Source organism: Pinus tabuliformis, chromosome Q, assembly GCF_031772625.1.
Source record: "Pinus tabuliformis cultivar Carrire ecotype Pingquan chromosome Q, CPIR1, whole genome shotgun sequence".
Classification (NCBI taxonomy): Eukaryota; Viridiplantae; Streptophyta; class Pinopsida; order Pinales; family Pinaceae; genus Pinus; species Pinus tabuliformis.
This window is the reverse complement of record NC_142296.1, coordinates 1238244945-1238263788: the sequence shown is the minus strand read 5'-3', so window position 1 is coordinate 1238263788 and position 18844 is coordinate 1238244945. Positions and strand designations below refer to the sequence as shown.

Genomic DNA, 18844 nt, shown 5'->3' with positions numbered 1-18844 from the left:
TCTTTTATCTTCAAAGTTCAGCAGAGAGAGAGAGAGTACATTTACAATAGAAGTCAACACTTTGACTTATCTAGATCTAGCATAGATCATTTCGTATAATGATGAAATCAGTTGAAGTCATTCTGCTTCCACTGATTCTCCAAGGTGAAGGCTTCACCTATCGAAGTGTTGCCTTTCGTCCATTTGCTGCACCTTACCGTGTAGCACCATCATCCTGCATCATGCATCATCATGCAGCTCATGATCATTACGCTGCCCATGCATCCTATCTATCATGTTGCCCATTCAACATGTAGCTCCTTGCTAATGTGCATCATCATCATTATGCTGCTCTTGCTAATGTATCATTGTGCTGCCCATGCACATGATCTCATAGTGCTACCCATGTATCATGTTGCCCATGATCTCATCTATCATGCTGCCCATGATCTCATACATCATGCTGCCCATGATCTCATCTATCATGCTACCCATTCAACATGTAGCTCCTTGCTAATGTGCATCATCATCATTATGCTGCTCTTGCTAATGTATCATTGTGCTGCCCATGCACATGATCTCATAGTGTTGCCCATGAACTCATCTATCATGCTGCCCATGATCTCATACATCATGCTGCCCATGATTATTATGCTTCATGCTGCCCATGATTATTATGCTTCATGCTGCCCATGATCTCATCTGTAATGCTGCCCATGATCATTGTTATCTTGATACTAGATCTAAATATAGTAATGACTGTTGAGACTGTATGTCTCCTTTTACAGGTATGAGAAACACTTAAACTTATTGAGATGACACCCAACGTAATCCTCATTACTGTTGTTTACAGCGTCCTCATCACACCTCCTAGGTTAGGTTACAACTCTACCTCAGAGACATCCGGGACTGATAACCAAAGTGACCTTGCTGCTGCCTTAATTCATTCAAGAATAGCAGATCAGACCGGTTTGTGTGTTACCATTCATTGACTGCGTTGTACAGCATATAAGGTCTCCTCCATTTGCTGCGTATATGTATCTTCATGACCTGTGCATATATATATATATATATATATATATATATTATATATATATATTATATATATATATATTATATATATATATATATATATTGCTGCATATGTTGTGCGTATATATCTTCTGCGCAAGGTCTCCATCTATTAATTTCATAAGGACTCCCAGCTGTTCATACATATATTGCTTCATGACCTGTGCATATATATATATTATATATATATATATATATATATATATATATATATATATATATATATATATATATATATATATATATATATATATATATATAGATATATATATATAGATAGATATATATATATATATTGCTGCGTATGCTGTCTCAATGACCAGCGTATTAGGCTTGATGTTACTGCGGCTAGGTGTCTTCCATGATCAACGTATATGTTGTCACCTGCGTGTATATATATTGCCATGCTGTAATATATCATTGCCATACTATAATATATCATTTCCACGCTGTAATATGTCTTTGCCACGCTTTAATATATTATTTCCACGACCTGTGCATCCAGTGTATTAGGCCTGATGTTACTGCGGCTTCCATGATCAACGTATATGTTGTCACCTGCGTGTATATATATTGCCACGCTGTAATATATCATTGCCATACTGTAATATATCATTTCCACGCTGTAATATGTCTTTGCCACGCTTTAATATATTATTTCCACGACCTGTGCATCCAGTGTATTAGGCCTCTCCTACCAGCGTATAAAGTCTCCACCAATTGCTGTGGATATGAGTCTTCTTTTATAGCGTGTAAATGTCTTCCATGACCTGCGGCTAAGTGTCTCCATTACTGCGTTGGATTAGGGCATCATCTTAGGGCATCCTTCATTAGTGTTTCTCCTTCTCCAAAAACCCAAGACGTGGAGAGGAGATCACATGAAGAATGTGTCTCTAAATGACCTCAAATCCTCTTCTATTTATACTAAAAAGAGGATGATGAATAGACACGTCGGTTGGGCTTCTAGAGCCTACATAATAGTTGGTCGGCTTGATAATAATTTCATAAACAAAATAAATTCATATCTCCATAAATAATTATCGGAATCGGATGATCTTTGGATCAATCCTACACCTCTCGACGAGAGGGATCCAATAAAAGTATCAGCTGCCATAAATAAGCTGACCCACATGGAGTTTGGCCCTAGTTGCCAATTTAACATAATAGCTTTGACGTATATATAGTTTTGTGTTTAGATGAGAATGAAGTGGGCTTCATCCAGGGTTCGGCTCAATCCTCGTCCATTCCATGCAGTGGTGTTTAATTCGCCAAGCAAGAGAATATTACGTGAGTGTTCAGAGTTAAATCAACAGAAATCAAGGACGTGCGATTGTCAAATTATTGCTCCTCCCTTATGATTGAGCGCTTGATGCGATGGTCATTATCCTTGGGTGATACTTTTATTCCCCATTTTCTATTGAAAAAGTAGCGTTTTTCTGTTCGATTATGATAGGATTGGATGAACGCCGGTTTGGGTGGATGTAGACCCATGTTTTTTTGTGGTGATCTTCAAATGTCTTGAGGATAAGAAAAAAATCCTTGACCAAGGTCCATGGTTTTGGGGATGAGTTGGTCTTCTAGTGAAGCCATGGTTTCCCAACTTCAATCCTCTCACTATGTTGCTGATGACTACTCTAGTATGGGTAAGATTCCCAGTTTTCCCATTCACTTTACCCATCTAGATCTCTTAGAAAAAGTGGGCAATTTCTTAACACAGGGTTCAAAATTATTACAACAATATACTCATTAATCACTAAATATGTCATTTGTAGGAATTGCACTTAGGTGGGGAGGATAACACTCCTATCCATTTTTAAAGCTACACCCAATTAATAAGTTCTCCATGTGCCACAATAAATGCAATTTTTATGACTATAGTGACACATCCCTCGAGATTTCCTTCCACACCAACACTTTTATCCATGAACTAAAGAGTGACTATTTCATTATTATATTATACATACATGTTAATATAAGCATTAAAATTTGTATTCCTTTGTAAAAAATGCTAGTCCAAGAGATACATTTGATCACCTTGTCTTGTATCCAATATCCAATGTTGACCCCTATATCCTTAGATCTAGAGTGAAGGTTTCATTTCTAATGTTGTGTTTGAGCTTAAATTCTAATTAAATATTTGGGTTAGCCAAGGTCATTACTTAACTTAATGGCTTTGCAATATACAATGTATCATATTTTTTTTAAGTTCAATTGGTGAGATATGTCTGGGGGATTGAACTTTCGATCACTTGGATACACAAGGGCTTGCCAACATGCTTTTTTCCAATTGTGCTACTACCCTAAGAAAATATACAATGTATCATATTAACATCCACTTAAACCAAATTGACTTTTGGGACACATGTCTCTTTGATGATGAAGGGAATCCAATTATGTGATGTCAAACACATTCCCTCACAAACACTCACAAAGACCCTACACTTTTTAGGGTTCGAACCTAGGTTGTCTGTTATGAAACCAACTCACAAAAAGATAGAAAAGATAGATCAACAACTTAGAAATCAGCCTCTTCGAGGGGGCAACCTCCTTTACATTACACAAAAGAACAATTATTGGATGATACAAATGACAAAGCCTCATTTCTATATATAGGAGTCTAAGGGGTCACAATATAATCAAAGTCAACATAACAATAATAATATAAGGGCACAAAAATAACAATAGTGGGCTTCTATGGGGCACAATAATAACAATATGGGTACAATAAGGGCACAACAATAACAGTAAGGGCCACAATGACACTAGTAATGGGGGAATCACTAGTGTTATAGGGACCTAACATTGTCTATATGGAAACACTGTATAGTTTTGAATTTATTTATTGTAGATTTGTACATAGATGGATATTCCTTTCTTTGCATTTATCTTTTAGACTTCTTGCTTTCACCAATTGATTTAGAGCTTATGGAGTCTCAAGTAGCACCAATCCACTTGCTTCTATTGGATTGAATAACATGATTTCTCTTTTGAAATCCATAATATCTCATTCACATGCTTCCTATTTCTCCCATAAGACTTTAGCACGGACTCCATGATCATGTTTGTGTCCCTCTTAATAACGCACTCCTTGGAAGGGGCCATAAAATCTTTTATTAGGACTAAACTTGGATGTCTCTTCTTTCTTGCCCTTTGATTCTTCATTCAATCATACCACCCATCAACTTGTTATTTTTCCATTTTTCTTATAATGACCTTTGTTGTTGGGAAGGTGCCTTTCAAGTATTTTGTCTTTGCATATAGATACACATAAAGTATCATTATTTTAATCTAATGGACGTGGTTGTTAAAATCACCAATATTTAATTAAATATGCATTGTTATACATTTGCTCAAGTCAACTTCAATTCAAATTCTAACACATGTGTGTATACCCTTCCTTGCTTAGTTTGTATATTGTTGTAAGTCCCCAATATATTTATGTTGGCTTTTGAAAGATCATCTCATCCCAAAATAAGTAGGGGGGATTCAATATTCAAATCCGGCAGAGTGGGGTTGAAGAAATGGATATTGAAGATGGATTCAATTATAGAAACTATCTTTTGAAAAAAGGTTAGTTTTGCCCCAAAAAGAAAGTCCCTCCTTTGAGACCTTGCCACAACTTCCATAGTTGTGAAATTTTACAATAATAGAACCTCTAGAGTAGAGGTTTACCATATGGCCGTCGATGACATCAGTACAACAGGTCAAAATATGTTGTTAAGGAACAAGTTGTACATAATGAGGAAATCAAAGGATTAGGATGTGGCATCCTTCCTCATGACAATCTCTCAACTAAGAGGCCATCTGTAAGGACTTGGGGAACCAATCATTGATTCTGAAGTAGCCATCTGTATACTAAATGCATTGCCACCATAATGGAGCAACTTTGCAACAAGCATCTACTCCAAGAAGGATTCAACTGCCTTTGATAAGTTGTGGGTGCAATGCATATTGGAAGAATCAAGGATCAAGGTCAAGGATGATATTGGATCAGATGGGCAATCTCAATCCTTTCTAGCCCGAGTTAAGAAGTTGAAGAAGGGAAAGTTTGGCAAGGCCAAGAAGAAAGACATATCCAAAGCGCAATGTTTTGGATGTAACGAATTTGGACACTCTAGGAGGGACTTTCCAAACTAGCATAACAATAAGATAAAGGAAGGGAATGAAGCTCATGTGGCCGAAGCAATGGGAGAACCTGAGAAGAAGGCAAAGAAGGAAGAAGTGAAGGATCTTTACTACTAAAGAAGGTTCACTGACTGTCCGGCTCTCTGTGAAGTTTAATATTTATTTTAGGATAATATGTTTTGTTTAACATCTTAGAAAGAAGCATATGATAGTAGCATGTATAGAATTTACATGATTAAGTTTCTTTGTAGAGATCATCTAGATAGATGGATAGATAAACCATTTTGCATATTGACCATCCAAGCATTATCTAACATTATATTAGAAGATATCATCCTGCTTAGTTGAATCATCATGATTCAGGAAAGACCATCGTTTTTTGAAGGTCTTTGGAAAAATCATCATGGAAAGGTTAAGTAGACATTCCATGTAATGTGGAACCAATACTAGTAAAGGGATGAAAGAATGCAATGGTCAGGATGTAGGCTCTTTGCGAGATATATGAATATCTAAATGATTGGATGAAAGCATAGGAATGCATGTTGGATCTAAAACTCTAGATAAGATTCTTGTGTATAGAATCTTGTGAAAGAAAGTTGGTCATAAAATATGCTTATGTATATGGATATATGAGGCTTGAAAGGAATATGATTTGGCTTACTTAAGGATGTGTAAATAATTTAAGACTTTCTCTAAAATATATGTATAACGATGATTAACATCTAGTCTAGTCCCTAGAAGAAAAATTGTAATTTGGTAATAAAGTTCGATCCTTCGGCACTTTGATGCATGAAGGAAGATTCATATGGAGATGGATCATGAGGATGTTAATGGAATGAGAAGGTCATCATAACGAGGCAAGTCTAATTTTCATTATTGTTGGTTATTTGGTTAACATATTATTTTGCTACCTGGAAGAATGTCGCAGGAATATATGATGGCAGTTGAGGCAAGTGCAATTGTATGGATGAAGAATATTGAGGGAAGCTCAATATTTGGTACTGGAAAGTTGTAAGTTCAAGAAATGTTAATTTGGAAAGGGATGGTAGAAGTATGATAAGATAACCTGAAGGTTAAATAATATCACATTTATAAGGAAGCCATGATCAAGCTTCAAGTTTGGGAAAGCTCAATGCAATGCCTTCATGTTGAATATGAAAGTGATAAGCAAGAAAGGTACCCTGAAACTTGTCACAAGATTGAAGAGAGAAGGTGGCTCCATGATATCTTGAAAGAAAGAAAGCTCGATGATGTATAGGAAAGAGGGAGCCAGAAAACTATGAAGAACTGGTAGCTAATACTCTTATGAAGGCAAATTGTAAGGCTTGTGATGATGACTTCTCAAATAAAAGGGAAGTCTAGATCTCCTCTATTTTTTATAGGGGGTTATTCTCAAGATTAAAGGAGAATAGGGATGTTGTCTTTGGTTGAGAGGGAGTGATGTGGGACATCACTTGTACATTATCCTCTTCAAGTGATGAAGAGAGAATGGCAGAGAATTGGATAAGAATTTGCGGTTTCCTTGATGATATTACATTCAAGAAAGGAAAGGGACCAACACTGTTTGAGGATGTGATAAGTATCCAAGTGAAGAGTGGTCGAAGAGGACTGATATTCTTTGAGGACTCAAGATTCGAGATCCAAGATAAGAATAGTCCTAATAGGACATATCTTATAGACATCCAGATGGGGTATGTGCCTTGTAGAGGTAGTGTGGTATCACACATAAAGCCTCCCAACATAATGCTCTTGATTAAAGAAGAGATTGTCTAGTTAGGCCTAAGAGACAATGCTGGTCATGATGATGATGCTTACAATATGGCTTATCAATCCGACTCTTTTTGTGATAACTCTTCAATTTGAGATATGATGTTGTACTGAGTGTACAATTATGAATACCTCCCTAGTTAAGAGGGATGATTGAAAATGTGACTAGTTTCGGTCTTCATAATTGTTGTACTCATTTCAATATGTATCCTATGTAACAAACAAGAAAAGAAAAGAAAATATATTATTATTAAAGCATGGGTTTCATGCTCATGATTGATTGTGTTTTAGGTAAAGCATGTTCTTCATGCTTATAGGGTTTGTTAGGTCTTAGGATTTACTGTCTCGAGTCAAAGGAGTCAACATCATGTTTATAAGACCCTTATGGGCAAAAATATATTTGTAAAAATAATTATTTTTGAGTTTAGAAAATCCTGGAAGCTCCTAAAGTACAAGTCGACCCTGGGAAAATCAAGTCGGCCTAAAGGAGAGAATTCAACCCCTTGAGAAGGATATAAAAGGAAGCAATTCAACCTCATTTGGAAAAACTCACTCAACAAGTTCAATCTACAAGAAAGAGTTCGATCTATAGCTGGGAAGAGCAGGAAAAGAAGAGTGAAGGCCAAGAAAGCACAAGAAGGACATAAATATTTTGTTTTGGGCTCTATCTCTCTCACACATGCGAAATTCTAGGGTTTATGGGCTGCAGGAAGAAGTGAAGTTACAGGTCTGAGTTGTAGGAAGATGAAGTGCAACATCTTGTAACTAGAAGGAAGGATACTTGATCTAGAACTCATAAGGAGTTGTCTTGCTATTAGGAAGGTCCCAAGAGGAGGCTGCTCTAGGGTTTCCTTGGAAGCTTTAAGGTCGAAATTGCAGGGTCGAAGTTGCAGGTTGGGTAGCAGTATTGAAGCTGGCAGGTCAAAGTTGCAGTGTCTAACATTTTGGTGTAGAATCAAGGAAGGATTTAAGGAAGGGATGACTTGGTACTAGGAGAAGGATTGGTCTAGGGTTTGGGTCTTTGTATATCATTTGAAGCATATTTTAAGAAGAAAGCCAATATATGTGTCTATTGTTGTTATTATTGTTCTTGACATTGTTTGATGAATAGATCTAACTAAAGAACACAAAGAAGATAAATAAGATTCACAAGAAAATATCAAGTTAAAGGAAAATAAGTACAATAAGCTGCCATTATCGATTTTCTAACAATTTCATCCTGGACTTCTCGTGGGAAGGGGGGGGGGGTAGTTGCATTGAAGAGGTAAACAACAATTAGGGCTTGCAACTGAGCACAGGGTTTGCCAAAAGGGCCTTAACCATCAGAGCCACGTCTCGACCACATCCATTGTTGAGGCACGGTGATAATGAGGCGAGTGAACCTAATTGGTGAAGTCTCGAAAGACAAAAGGATTTTAGGGGATTGAAAACCAAAGTGAGGCCAATGGACAATGTACAAAATGAAGGATTTTAGGGATAAAGGTGGAAGGTAAACCAAAGGCTAAAGGAGTTGCAAAGGAATGGTAAAACCAAGACACAATGTGAGGAAGATTGTCGTAGGCATGAGGAGGACAAGGCTACCTCACCCCTAGATAACACGTTGAACCTTCCCCAAAGAATCCTAAACCAAGCAAACCAAAGTAATATAAATGTAGCTGACCCAGTGGAAAAAATTAAGAGCAAAGACAATACTAGTATACTTGTTGGAGTTGAGCTCCCATAAACCTAGAAGAGTTTAAGTGCAGGTACTCCCACCAGTGGGTATGCGGGCCACATGCAACCTTGCCAATACTTGGAAAATGTAGATAGTCTAGCTCATGAAATGGAGTGAAGGATGGAAGGCCAAACCAACATGGAAGAACAACTTGGACCTTCCACGTTGCTTAAGGAACTACTATAGAAGCCGCAGAGGAAATATCCCATAGATAACCCGACAACACGACATTGACACCAAATATCATCAATTTGACCCCAACAATTGTAGGAAATTGAGGAAGTTTCAAAGATTTCCAAATTAAAACAGTGCATTATCATTAAATGTGGGCGACACTATCCCTCTCTTTAATGTTTGGGGTGACAACGGAATAACAAATCCACTCAGTAACGTAACACACATCTCAACACCCCATCAAATTTTTATTTATTTTTATATAATTTATTATTATATTTAAAATTTTAATCCCCTATCCTTATCACTAATGTAAGTAATTCATAAGAGAGTATCAATAATCATATTAATCCATAAGAGATAAGATATCCCTGCAAGAACTTAAGATTACCGCCTCGCTTGCCCGGATGGTCACATAAAGAGTGGCCCTGTCCCCACAAACCAAAAAACTCCTCAAAAACAACATAATTTCCCCACCCCACACTAACGTCTTTCAAGGGAAATGGAAAAAGTTGAAAAGCTACTTAAGGCGGTGCAAATATTTTGAAATAAAGAGAAGAGTATCCCCACCTTCGAATGCCTATAATACTAGATCAGTGAGTGCTGCGATCCGATGTAGTGTAGGATTTAGTGGTTCTGCATGAGGGTTCAGGAAGATTCAAGGGGTTTATCTCGGGATTTAAGCCTCCGACCGGATCAGTAGAGAGACTATAAAATTGAGGTGCAATGGCTGTGTCTTCTTCACCTTCGACAGATTTCTCTTTCGAAGCCCAAGAATTAAGTTCGCTGTTATTGAATGCTTCCTCATCATCGTCTAATATTTTGAATTCATGCCAGGTCGTGGAATCCTTCATTGATAGGCACAACTGGGATCAGACCAGGCATTTTTACATAACATGCTTCCCCGTTCTGCTCCGCAAGATCTTCGACTTCGAGGAGGTCTTACAGTCGTCCGGCATTGGCGGATGGATCGCGCAGACCTCTGAGCATTCCGCGAATGCGGTCGTAAATCTTCTCTCGCCGTCTGGAGCTTTGTTTTCGTCAATCTTTGCCGCAGACGAGGAAAATGTGGTTCGCTATGTGTTTCCATCCGAGCGCCTTCCGGCGTGGATTCGTCACATGCTTCAGTCGGAGAGGGGTTTGTATATCTTATCTGAAGTCTGCCCTGCTTTATTTAAAGACCGATTGAAGGAGGACGGCCATGGAGGAGGATTCAGGTGCAGTTGAATGCATTTGAGTATTTTATGTTTTGGTTTGCTTATTACGCTGTATGCAAAGATAATGATATTATGCATCGTTCGGATTCGGATGAAATGAAATTGGGGTTTAAGAAGGCTTCCCGGTCTCGTTTCAAGAAATGGGCGTCTTCTCTGCATAGTTTTCACGGTAGCCATGACAATGGAAGGCCTGTGAAGTTCAATTCTAGCCCTTATTTGCATCTTCTGAATTTGTATCTACACAAATTTGTTCCTATATCTGATTTTTGTGCTCCCAGTGTGTCTGTACATCATTTTTTCGAGGAGAATCCATCGATATTTTCTCGCGCCGAGTTTGTTGTTCATACCTTTGTATAGTTTTGGTTAGTGAATGACGATTTTTCGCCCTTACCTTCACGGGTTTGCCAGTCTTTTGGTATTTTGTTACCTGTTAATAATCGATATCATAGGTATGGTCTCCCTAGTGTAGAAATCACAGAGGCTGTGAAAATACTGGTCAATTATGTAAGCAGTACTTTGTGTTGTCCTCAAGAAGAGTTGAATTCTGGATGGAGAGCTGCATCACAAATGGATACCTTGAGATTGAGGTCATTTTCCTTGCCACGGAGTAGTTTGGTTGTGCCTGCTACATGGTCCCTTCTGTTACAGAGGCCTTTGTACAGGTTTATATTACGAGCTTTCAGTTATTGGCCAGTAGGTGCTTGTCTGAAGAAGGCTACACACATTATTGATCTATGGTTGGATTATTTACAGCCGTGGAATATTGGTGAAGAAGGCGAAATGATGCCCGCTCTCGAAGAGGATCATTATTTGGAGGCAGAGAATAAGATGCTTAGGGATAGGGATCAACGATTGTCTCCACTTTCAGGTAGCTTGCTTCAAAAGCAAAATACTGGTACTGATTCTGTGGGATCATTAGTAAAAAGAAGCACGAAAGAAAGTTGTTATGGATATAATTATCATTGGAAAAACTATGTTCTGGCTAATTATCCTTTTTATAGCTCTCTTGTTGTTCAGTTTCTTGTATTTGCCCACAAGTTCGTGCACATCAATACCAAGGCAGTTCTTCAGATGACTCACAAGGTGCATTGCTCTTTCCTTTATTCTATTATGTCTTATTGATAATAGCAAGGAATAGATGAATAAACTTTGACACTTCAAGCAAGACCCCATGTTTATTTAAAGCAAGATCCAATGGTGGATTAAAGGTACATATTTCAAGGTAGGATCAACAATTAGGACTATTATACCTAGGTTTTGTATCTAGAAAATTCAGACATGAGGAATTTACTTTTGGAAGTGTGAAAATCAATTAGTTGGAACTTCCTCTTGCATGGGAATAATCACATAGCAAGAAAGGAGAAAAAGTGTTGTCCAGATCCGAATGTAGATTGCTGCCTTTTAAATATTGAATTTGCCTTGCTGTCAGTGCTATATTAACAGAAAAATTCAACATTAACAACAAATGATCCATTCCTGATAGATTAAGTTATGAGCAGTCTTCATGCATGTAAATGTAGGCTTGAATTTGATATAATTGTTTATTAGTTTAACAGACAAAAAATGTCCTTGGTTTATTTTATAGGCATTTAAACTATCTTTCTTATTTTGCACTCAAATGCTTTGTATGTGAAAATTACGTCGTGTTATTGAAACTTAATTTGGTTGTTAATTCAACAAACAAATAATTGTCTGTGGTTTAAATTAGAGACATTTAGATTAGCGTCTATTTTTTGGATCTCAAATGCTTTGTGTCTGAAAAATACCTATCCAACTTATTATTTTATGTTGACAAATTCATTGTAGTTTAAATAGTTGTAGACAAGATTTCCAATCAAATAGCTAAGCACACCATCTATTTACAGTCTTTTGTGGAGGGTCATTTCCATAAATTATCATGTCTATTGCTCGAGAAACAATGGGTAAATTCAGCCTGATGTCATTGCACTGAAGTTACTTCTATTTGATCATTCAGCGAGCAATTTATATGCTTCATGTTTTGGACGAGTTCTGCAAAGAAGGATTGAGTTTTGCATTTTACATCTGATAGGTACTTCGCTAACTTTGTATAATGGGCATAGATATTGAATGGATATGGACAAACTTGTGATCCCAACCCAAACCTGGTTTGACTATGCAATTTTGAAGAAAATGTTTTTTGGTATATTCTTATGCACTGTCAAGGGTTCTCAACACAAATTGGGAGTGATCATGTTTGTTGTCTTTATAGTATAATTGGGCTAGGAGGCTCATTTTACAACCCAGTGTGAACGTGATGTGTAAGTATGTCCGTGCTCAACTTGGACTCTAGAGTTGACATGTGTCCCTCTTAAAATAAAAATAAAATATTCTCTAAATAGAAAAGTAATGTTGGCTATAATAAAAAAGAAAAAAAGAATATGCTATACATGTTTAATTAGTTATCCATTTGACCTATAATATAATTTCATGTAAAGTAATTAGAAGTAAAAAAAATTATGCGAGTAAGATGTTTAAACCTTATACTTTTCAAAAAATAAGTTAACACTTTATATAAATAAATTACTTGAAGATCTATATTAATAACTTGTGTGAATATCAACTTATGTGAATCCGTGCTTAAGATGGATCCATGCTGGTAAATCATAATGCTTTTCTGACCAAAAAATGTCCTGAATGTGTGTAGTAAGACTTGAAGATCTATATCAATAACTTATGTGAATATCAACTTATGTGAATCCGTGCTTAAGATGGATCCATGCTGGTAAATCATAATGATTTTCTGACCAAAAAATGTCCTGAATGTGTGTAGTAAGTCTGTTGCTTTCAAAGAAAATTGAAGTCCTAAGTTTCTCAAATATTTCCCTATAACTGTCTGGATAATGTTGATATGCCAATAGTCGGCATTCGTAATCCATTCTCAAGTCACATAAGAAGTGAGTGCAAGTCAATGTTACTTAGGTGGATCATGGTTGGGTGGCAGTGGTCTTGCCTGAAACCTTGCGTTTCCTGCCAAGTTTGATGATTGTTTTTTAATGTCTTATTGAAAATGTTCCTAGATTTCAATATTTCACTGTTTTAGCTTGATCTTCTACCAAGTTCACTTCTTTGATAACGGTAGAAGTTGGTGGTTATTATTTCTAATTTGTTTCTTTTATCCAGATAGAAACAATACTTGAAATCCAATTTACATTCGTGCATTTTCGTTGTATATTCATGATCACTTTAATTTTCAACAGGTTTGGTATTTGGCTGAGATTTATGTCAGTTTATACTGGAGTTCATAGTACATGTATAATTTTGTTTGTTAATGTATTTTCTGACAAGTATATCAAATGGGATTCAAAAGGGTTTATTGTGGTTATTCACAGTTGAATTCCCATGCGTATTTCATTGTATCATTAGAACTGAGATATGTAATGGCAATAACATCTTTTTCTGAACGTGTCCTTTGCAGTGTTACCTCTATTCTTTGCTTTTCCAGAAAACCGGTTTTATAATTTGTTAAAGTCTGTTGTATTCTAATGTAATATTTTGTTTTCATCTATAGGTATTAAGTGTTTTGGTATCTTCAAAAGAGCCACTGTGTCTTATTCGAATCATAGATTCGACATACAATGATGTGAAGTCGGGAAGTGCGCCATGCTGTTTTGACAGTTTGCATAAGGTTGTGCCTGCCATCCGAGAGCAGCTACAGGTCTTCCCTCTATGACCTATACAGTGTTCTGACGTAGGCTACCTTATCCAATGCACCATTTTTAAAAAGGTTTTGTTTGGAAAATGCCTCATTATATTAAGATGTTTCTTTGTGACTACTACAGGACTGGGAGGGTGATTTATCAAATTTTGAGAAAGGCAGTGAAATTACTCACTCTCCTTCGCAAAAAGAAACACCGATGTTGCAACTTTTCAGCACCAGTGATAGTGGAGGCCATCAAATGCTAAAGGTAAGTTTTGTGAATAGTTTCTCTTTATCTCTTTCTTTTTGCAAGACTCATTTGGTTGATGGATAGGTTTATAATTTATTCTGCCCGTACATCAAAATTGGAACCTTACAAAGATAATTCCTTACAAACATTAATTCAACAAAAATTTTATTTATGCCATTATAAGGAGGTAACTGCATCAGTAATTGTTTATATTAATTTTCCCAGAGAAAGATGTTCCCTTAACTTGCCCACATATTAATTGTTCCAAGTGAGGAAGTTGGTACATTGTCAGAGTGATGGAATCCCCCTTTCTCCCTCCTTTCCCTGTATTTTTTTTTCTGGGTGAGGAATGGAATTGACTTCTAGTTGAAATACCGGCTGGTAACTGGACAGAACTACTTGGGAATAGATCCTGTAACCTCCCTGGGTATTATGCCTTCTGTAGAAAGGGTTGGGCAAACTGAGCTATACTATTGTGCTAAGTGTTCATTACATATGTACAAACATGAAATCAATCACTATCTTTATTGGGATTTTCTATAACTAAAATGGAAATGAATTCTATAAATCTTCCATACAAAAGGTTAGAATGACTTTAAAGCTCAGGTAGCTGGACATTATTTTATTCAAGAGGAGAGTTGTGTTGGAGTAGATTATTCCTCAATTTTTTTACCACACTGCAGAGCTCATCTTCAGGGTATAATTGAAGTTTGATTAAATTTGGGCTTGATAAGAACATACTTTTGAAGTTTGATTAAATTTGGGCTTGATAAGAACATACTTTTAAAAAATTGATTTCTGATTAATCTTAGCTGGATAATAACCTAGTTGTGATTTAATTTTGCTAGTTGGAAAATAATCTGCCATGGTCTGGATCTTCAACTTGTCCTGACGATGAACCACACTTGTTGGTTTGGAACGCGTCGACAAATGATTTATGATGTGATTTATGCCGAAAAATCTTCTCAATAATTGAGTTTCTAAACTTTATAGATGATTTTTATTTTTTATTTTTGGAAGGGGGTGGGGAGGTAATTTAAAGGCCTTTTATTAACTGTTGATGATCACATATGATCCAACCTTCTGTATGCCTCTGGTCTGCCACTAGGGAAACCGGACCATTGGCAATACAGGAGGTCTGCTATCCAAAAATATACATTTTAAAAAAATATACTGAGTTCTAAAAAAGCCTACAGTGCCTTGGCTTAACAGCCACAAAATATAACACATAATCCTACTATAATAGTAAAGATAGAAAACATAAATTTTCATGAGGAGACTAGGAGGTGGAAACCTCCACATCTATGGGTGCTTGATCACCTGGACTGTCTAGATGAGTTGGGCCTTTGCCATGCAGTAAGACTGCTTTTATCCTTGTCAAATGCTTGTCCATGGCTTTAAATTCCAACTGCATCATGTTCATCATCATCAGAATTTTGTTTTTAGTGTCATTTTTGGAAAGGAGTACCCTTCCCTGCAGCTGTCTAGTTGTAATGGCACTGGTACATCTACTCTTGGTAGATGACCTTTCAGCAATGAAGCAGTGATACCTCTCAAATTTCCATTGCCATTTTCCCACCCTCAAATGCTAGTTCCAACTCACACGGCAATTGATGAGCTTTCGGGGTTATGTATGCCCTGAGGAGGCCCTGCTGCAGATAGAATCCACCTCAGAAGTGTGTGCCCCGGCCAACTGAGGAGTAAGGACTTGACGAGAGGAAGAAAATAAAGAGACCTGAGTAGGAGCTGATCCCAAGAGGAGGGTAGCCCAAGATGGTCTGGTCCCTCTTTCACACCACACCTCGACAAAGCCTCACACCACCATAAACAAAACCAGAAAAACCATAAAGCAGCAAGGAATAACAGAGGATGCCCTGGATTCAGCATAATCAGATAGAAATTTCCATTCATGAATAACATTTACCATCATGAAACAACACAATGTGCCTTTGCAAAGCTTCCCAAATCTGAACTGAGACCTTGCAAAGATTGCTTTTCTCATGCGAGGAGTTTGGTGGAGAGTAAAAGCATCATCTGAGATAATGAAGGGACGTACAACTGTGTACACATTCTCATGAAGTGGTGTGGTGGGCACATCTACCTTGCTGGGGTTAGATGAAGTTAATTTGATGTAAAGCATCAAAGAGGAAACATGACATCAATGACTAGTTAAATGTGTTGTTTAGAAATTAGACAAGGTTAGAGAAGGTTATATTGAAATTTCACATTGGGTTGGCCTATACTTCTACCCCTTTTTTGGTTTCTTCTCTTTTTTCATCTTTTATTTGTTTACGCAGAGGAGAATTTGCATGTTTGCAAAATGATGCTTTCAGAAACATCTTCATCCATCTGACAAATCTATAATTTCTCCATAAGTATACAAAAATGGTGAGGAGTGCAGAGTTCCTAAACTACTGGTCTGTCTGATCTTCTGTTGTTAAAACTTAAAGTTAGCTCTAAGAGTCTAAACAAAACAATTTGATAGTTAATTTTGTATGAATTGAAACTTCTGTGTCTACCTTAGATAAAATTTTACTTTGAAGCACATCGTTGTAGATTATACAACCTTTAGGCATACATATTTTCTTGATTATCTCTTCTATTTTTTGCCTCACACCAGATACTTCTAATTGATTTATTCCAAAGTGTGTTTCCATCAATAGTATCAATAGATTTTCGTATAGGGGACCTTGCTAAAAAGATCTTGCATTCTGTCCCTCGTACCTTATTTAAGAAATGCCACCCATTTCCAATGGAGTAGAGGCCACTTGTTTTCATTTTTATCTCTCCAAAGGATGTTTCTAATGATGCTCTCTAGATATTGTATAATTGTAGCAGGGGCCACTAGAATGTTGCTTTGATAGAGGGATATCTGATAGGATTGGCCAGTGTCCAGTCTCTTGCCGTATGTTTCAAACTTGACAGGTAAATAGGATAGGCCAATGGGATTGCTAACTTCATCAGTGCTGATGAGGTAGGGATGTAAAGATTGCCCTATCTCTTCTATTTAAGAAAAGCCCCATCTCTTGTCCGTCATGCCCATGGGGGAAGTTCAGTTTAGGTTTCAGCTTATTGTATAATACCAGTGTCCAGTCACTTGCCTTATGCTTCAAACTTGACAGATAAATAGGATGGGCCAATGGGATTTCTAACTTCGTCAGTGTTGATATAAGGTAGAGGCGTGAAGGTTGCCCCTGATAGAGGATATTACAAGTAGAGGAAGGTTCTCAACATGGCATTACTAAGTGATTGCATCCATTTAGAATTTGAAGAATTATATATTTTTGCTTGTCTCTGCATTAGATATGTCTACTAAATGCTTCCAGTTAATGGGGCATTGATTTGAGCATTCAATATATTTTTATTCTTTATCAAAGTATTCTTTTGTTGTATTTGTATTTTTCAATTTATGCCTTACGGCGTTTCCTTTGCAACATCTGGTGCAAATGCTAGTATATCTTACCTCATTTTATGGTTAACATTGTATAACAAAAACATGCGTTGTGTTATGTAATTAATACTAACATGTAATATTGATTTTTTTTGTCAGAATGCTATAGGTAATGATTGCCAAGACGATGATCCAAATTATGTTCAACATATATCAGGAGATGATGAGGATGAGGATGAGGATGATGGTGGTGAAGGAGGAGATGATGATGATAGTTGCGGTGTTGGTGATGATGTGGATCAGAGTAATGAGGATGGTCAAGATGATCATGAGGATGATCTTGGTGGTGGTAGCTAGGCATGCACATGCATTGTTTTTTATGAAGAAATTATTGTGTAGAATGACATTGTTATGTTTAGATGGGTGTTGTGAATTTACCCTATATCAATGAGACATTTTGATTTTGTAATCATACGATGAGTTTGATTTATGTATGTTGTAAATTTATCGTAGAATAACGATATTCATGAAATATTTTGATTTGTTAATCGTATTTGAATTTTACTTGTTTTGATTAAAAATAATACTGATTTTATTAGTATTATGTTGCTATTTTATACATGTTTTGAAAATTGTTAATGACACGTTGTTATTTTTTTGGATGGATGTTGTCAATTTCTCTTAAATTTCTTTACAAATGATTTTGAATTGTGATATCTGCTTTAATGATATTTAGAAACTATCATATATTTCACTATGAATCTATAAAGGGGGTCATATATGTAAAGAAAAATATACTCTATATAAGAAGTCAAATGCGGATGTAACCATGGATGCAAAATTGAAAGTAAAATTGGATGTTAAACTAGGAATTAATACAAAATGCAAACAATTGACATACAAAGTGTTTTAAATTAGAAGTGAAAAATTGTGCAATAGTTGACACAAAGAAGGGAACAAAACATGGCATACAAAAGGATATCAAATTGGGCAATAACAAGGACACATAAATGGGCACCAAATTAGATGCAAAAAAGACAACAACTAGATGTAAAATAAGATGCAAAGTTGAGCATTAAAAAGAAGCAAAAAACGTTACAAATTAATATGCCAAATGATGATGAAAATAATGGTGTAAATTTGGGATGCAAACTTGGGTGCAAAAAAGGCAAAAAAAAAGATGTAAGAAAGACATAAAACAATATGCAAAATGGGGCTGAAAAAAGGTGAAACCAAGGATGCCATATTGGATGTAAAAAATGATTCCTAATCACATGCAAATTTAGGCTCGAACTCAGACACAAAATTATATGCAAATGTGGACACAAAATGAGGCAAAAAAAGATGCAAATTTGGATGGTGAAAACGATGTAAAACTAGACACCAAAAAAATGCAAAATTGGATGAAAAAGTCGGTGTAAATAATGGTGCAACATTGGACACAAGTAGACACAAAAAATGGTGCAAAAAGGGGCATAAAATAGCTTAAAATTGGATG

The 18844-nt window shown here is 36.4% G+C and overlaps 1 protein-coding gene across 1 annotated transcript; it reads left to right on the top strand.

Moving 5' to 3' along the window:
• Window positions 1-9556: 9556 nt before the first annotated feature.
• LOC149224291 (uncharacterized) lies at window positions 9557-17841 on the top strand. The gene is made up of 5 exons (XM_089388142.1): window positions 9557-10047; window positions 10497-11130; window positions 13577-13723; window positions 13848-13973; window positions 17506-17841. The coding sequence occupies exons 1-5, from the start codon at window positions 9557-9559 to the stop codon at window positions 17701-17703; spliced, it is 1596 nt and encodes a 531-aa protein (XP_089244268.1). The 3' UTR covers window positions 17704-17841.
• The last annotated feature ends 1003 nt before the right edge of the window (window positions 17842-18844 follow it).

Bases quoted from the DNA above. Each gene is read 5' to 3' on its own strand.
- LOC149224291 (XM_089388142.1), top strand. From the start codon at position 9,557: ATGGCTGTGTCTTCTTCACCTTCGACAGATTTCTCTTTCGAAGCCCAA. The intron at 10,048-10,496 runs GTGCAGTTGAAT...TCGATATCATAG, and splicing joins GGCCATGGAGGAGGATTCAG to GTATGGTCTCCCTAGTGTAG. The intron at 13,724-13,847 runs GTCTTCCCTCTA...TGACTACTACAG, and splicing joins CCATCCGAGAGCAGCTACAG to GACTGGGAGGGTGATTTATC.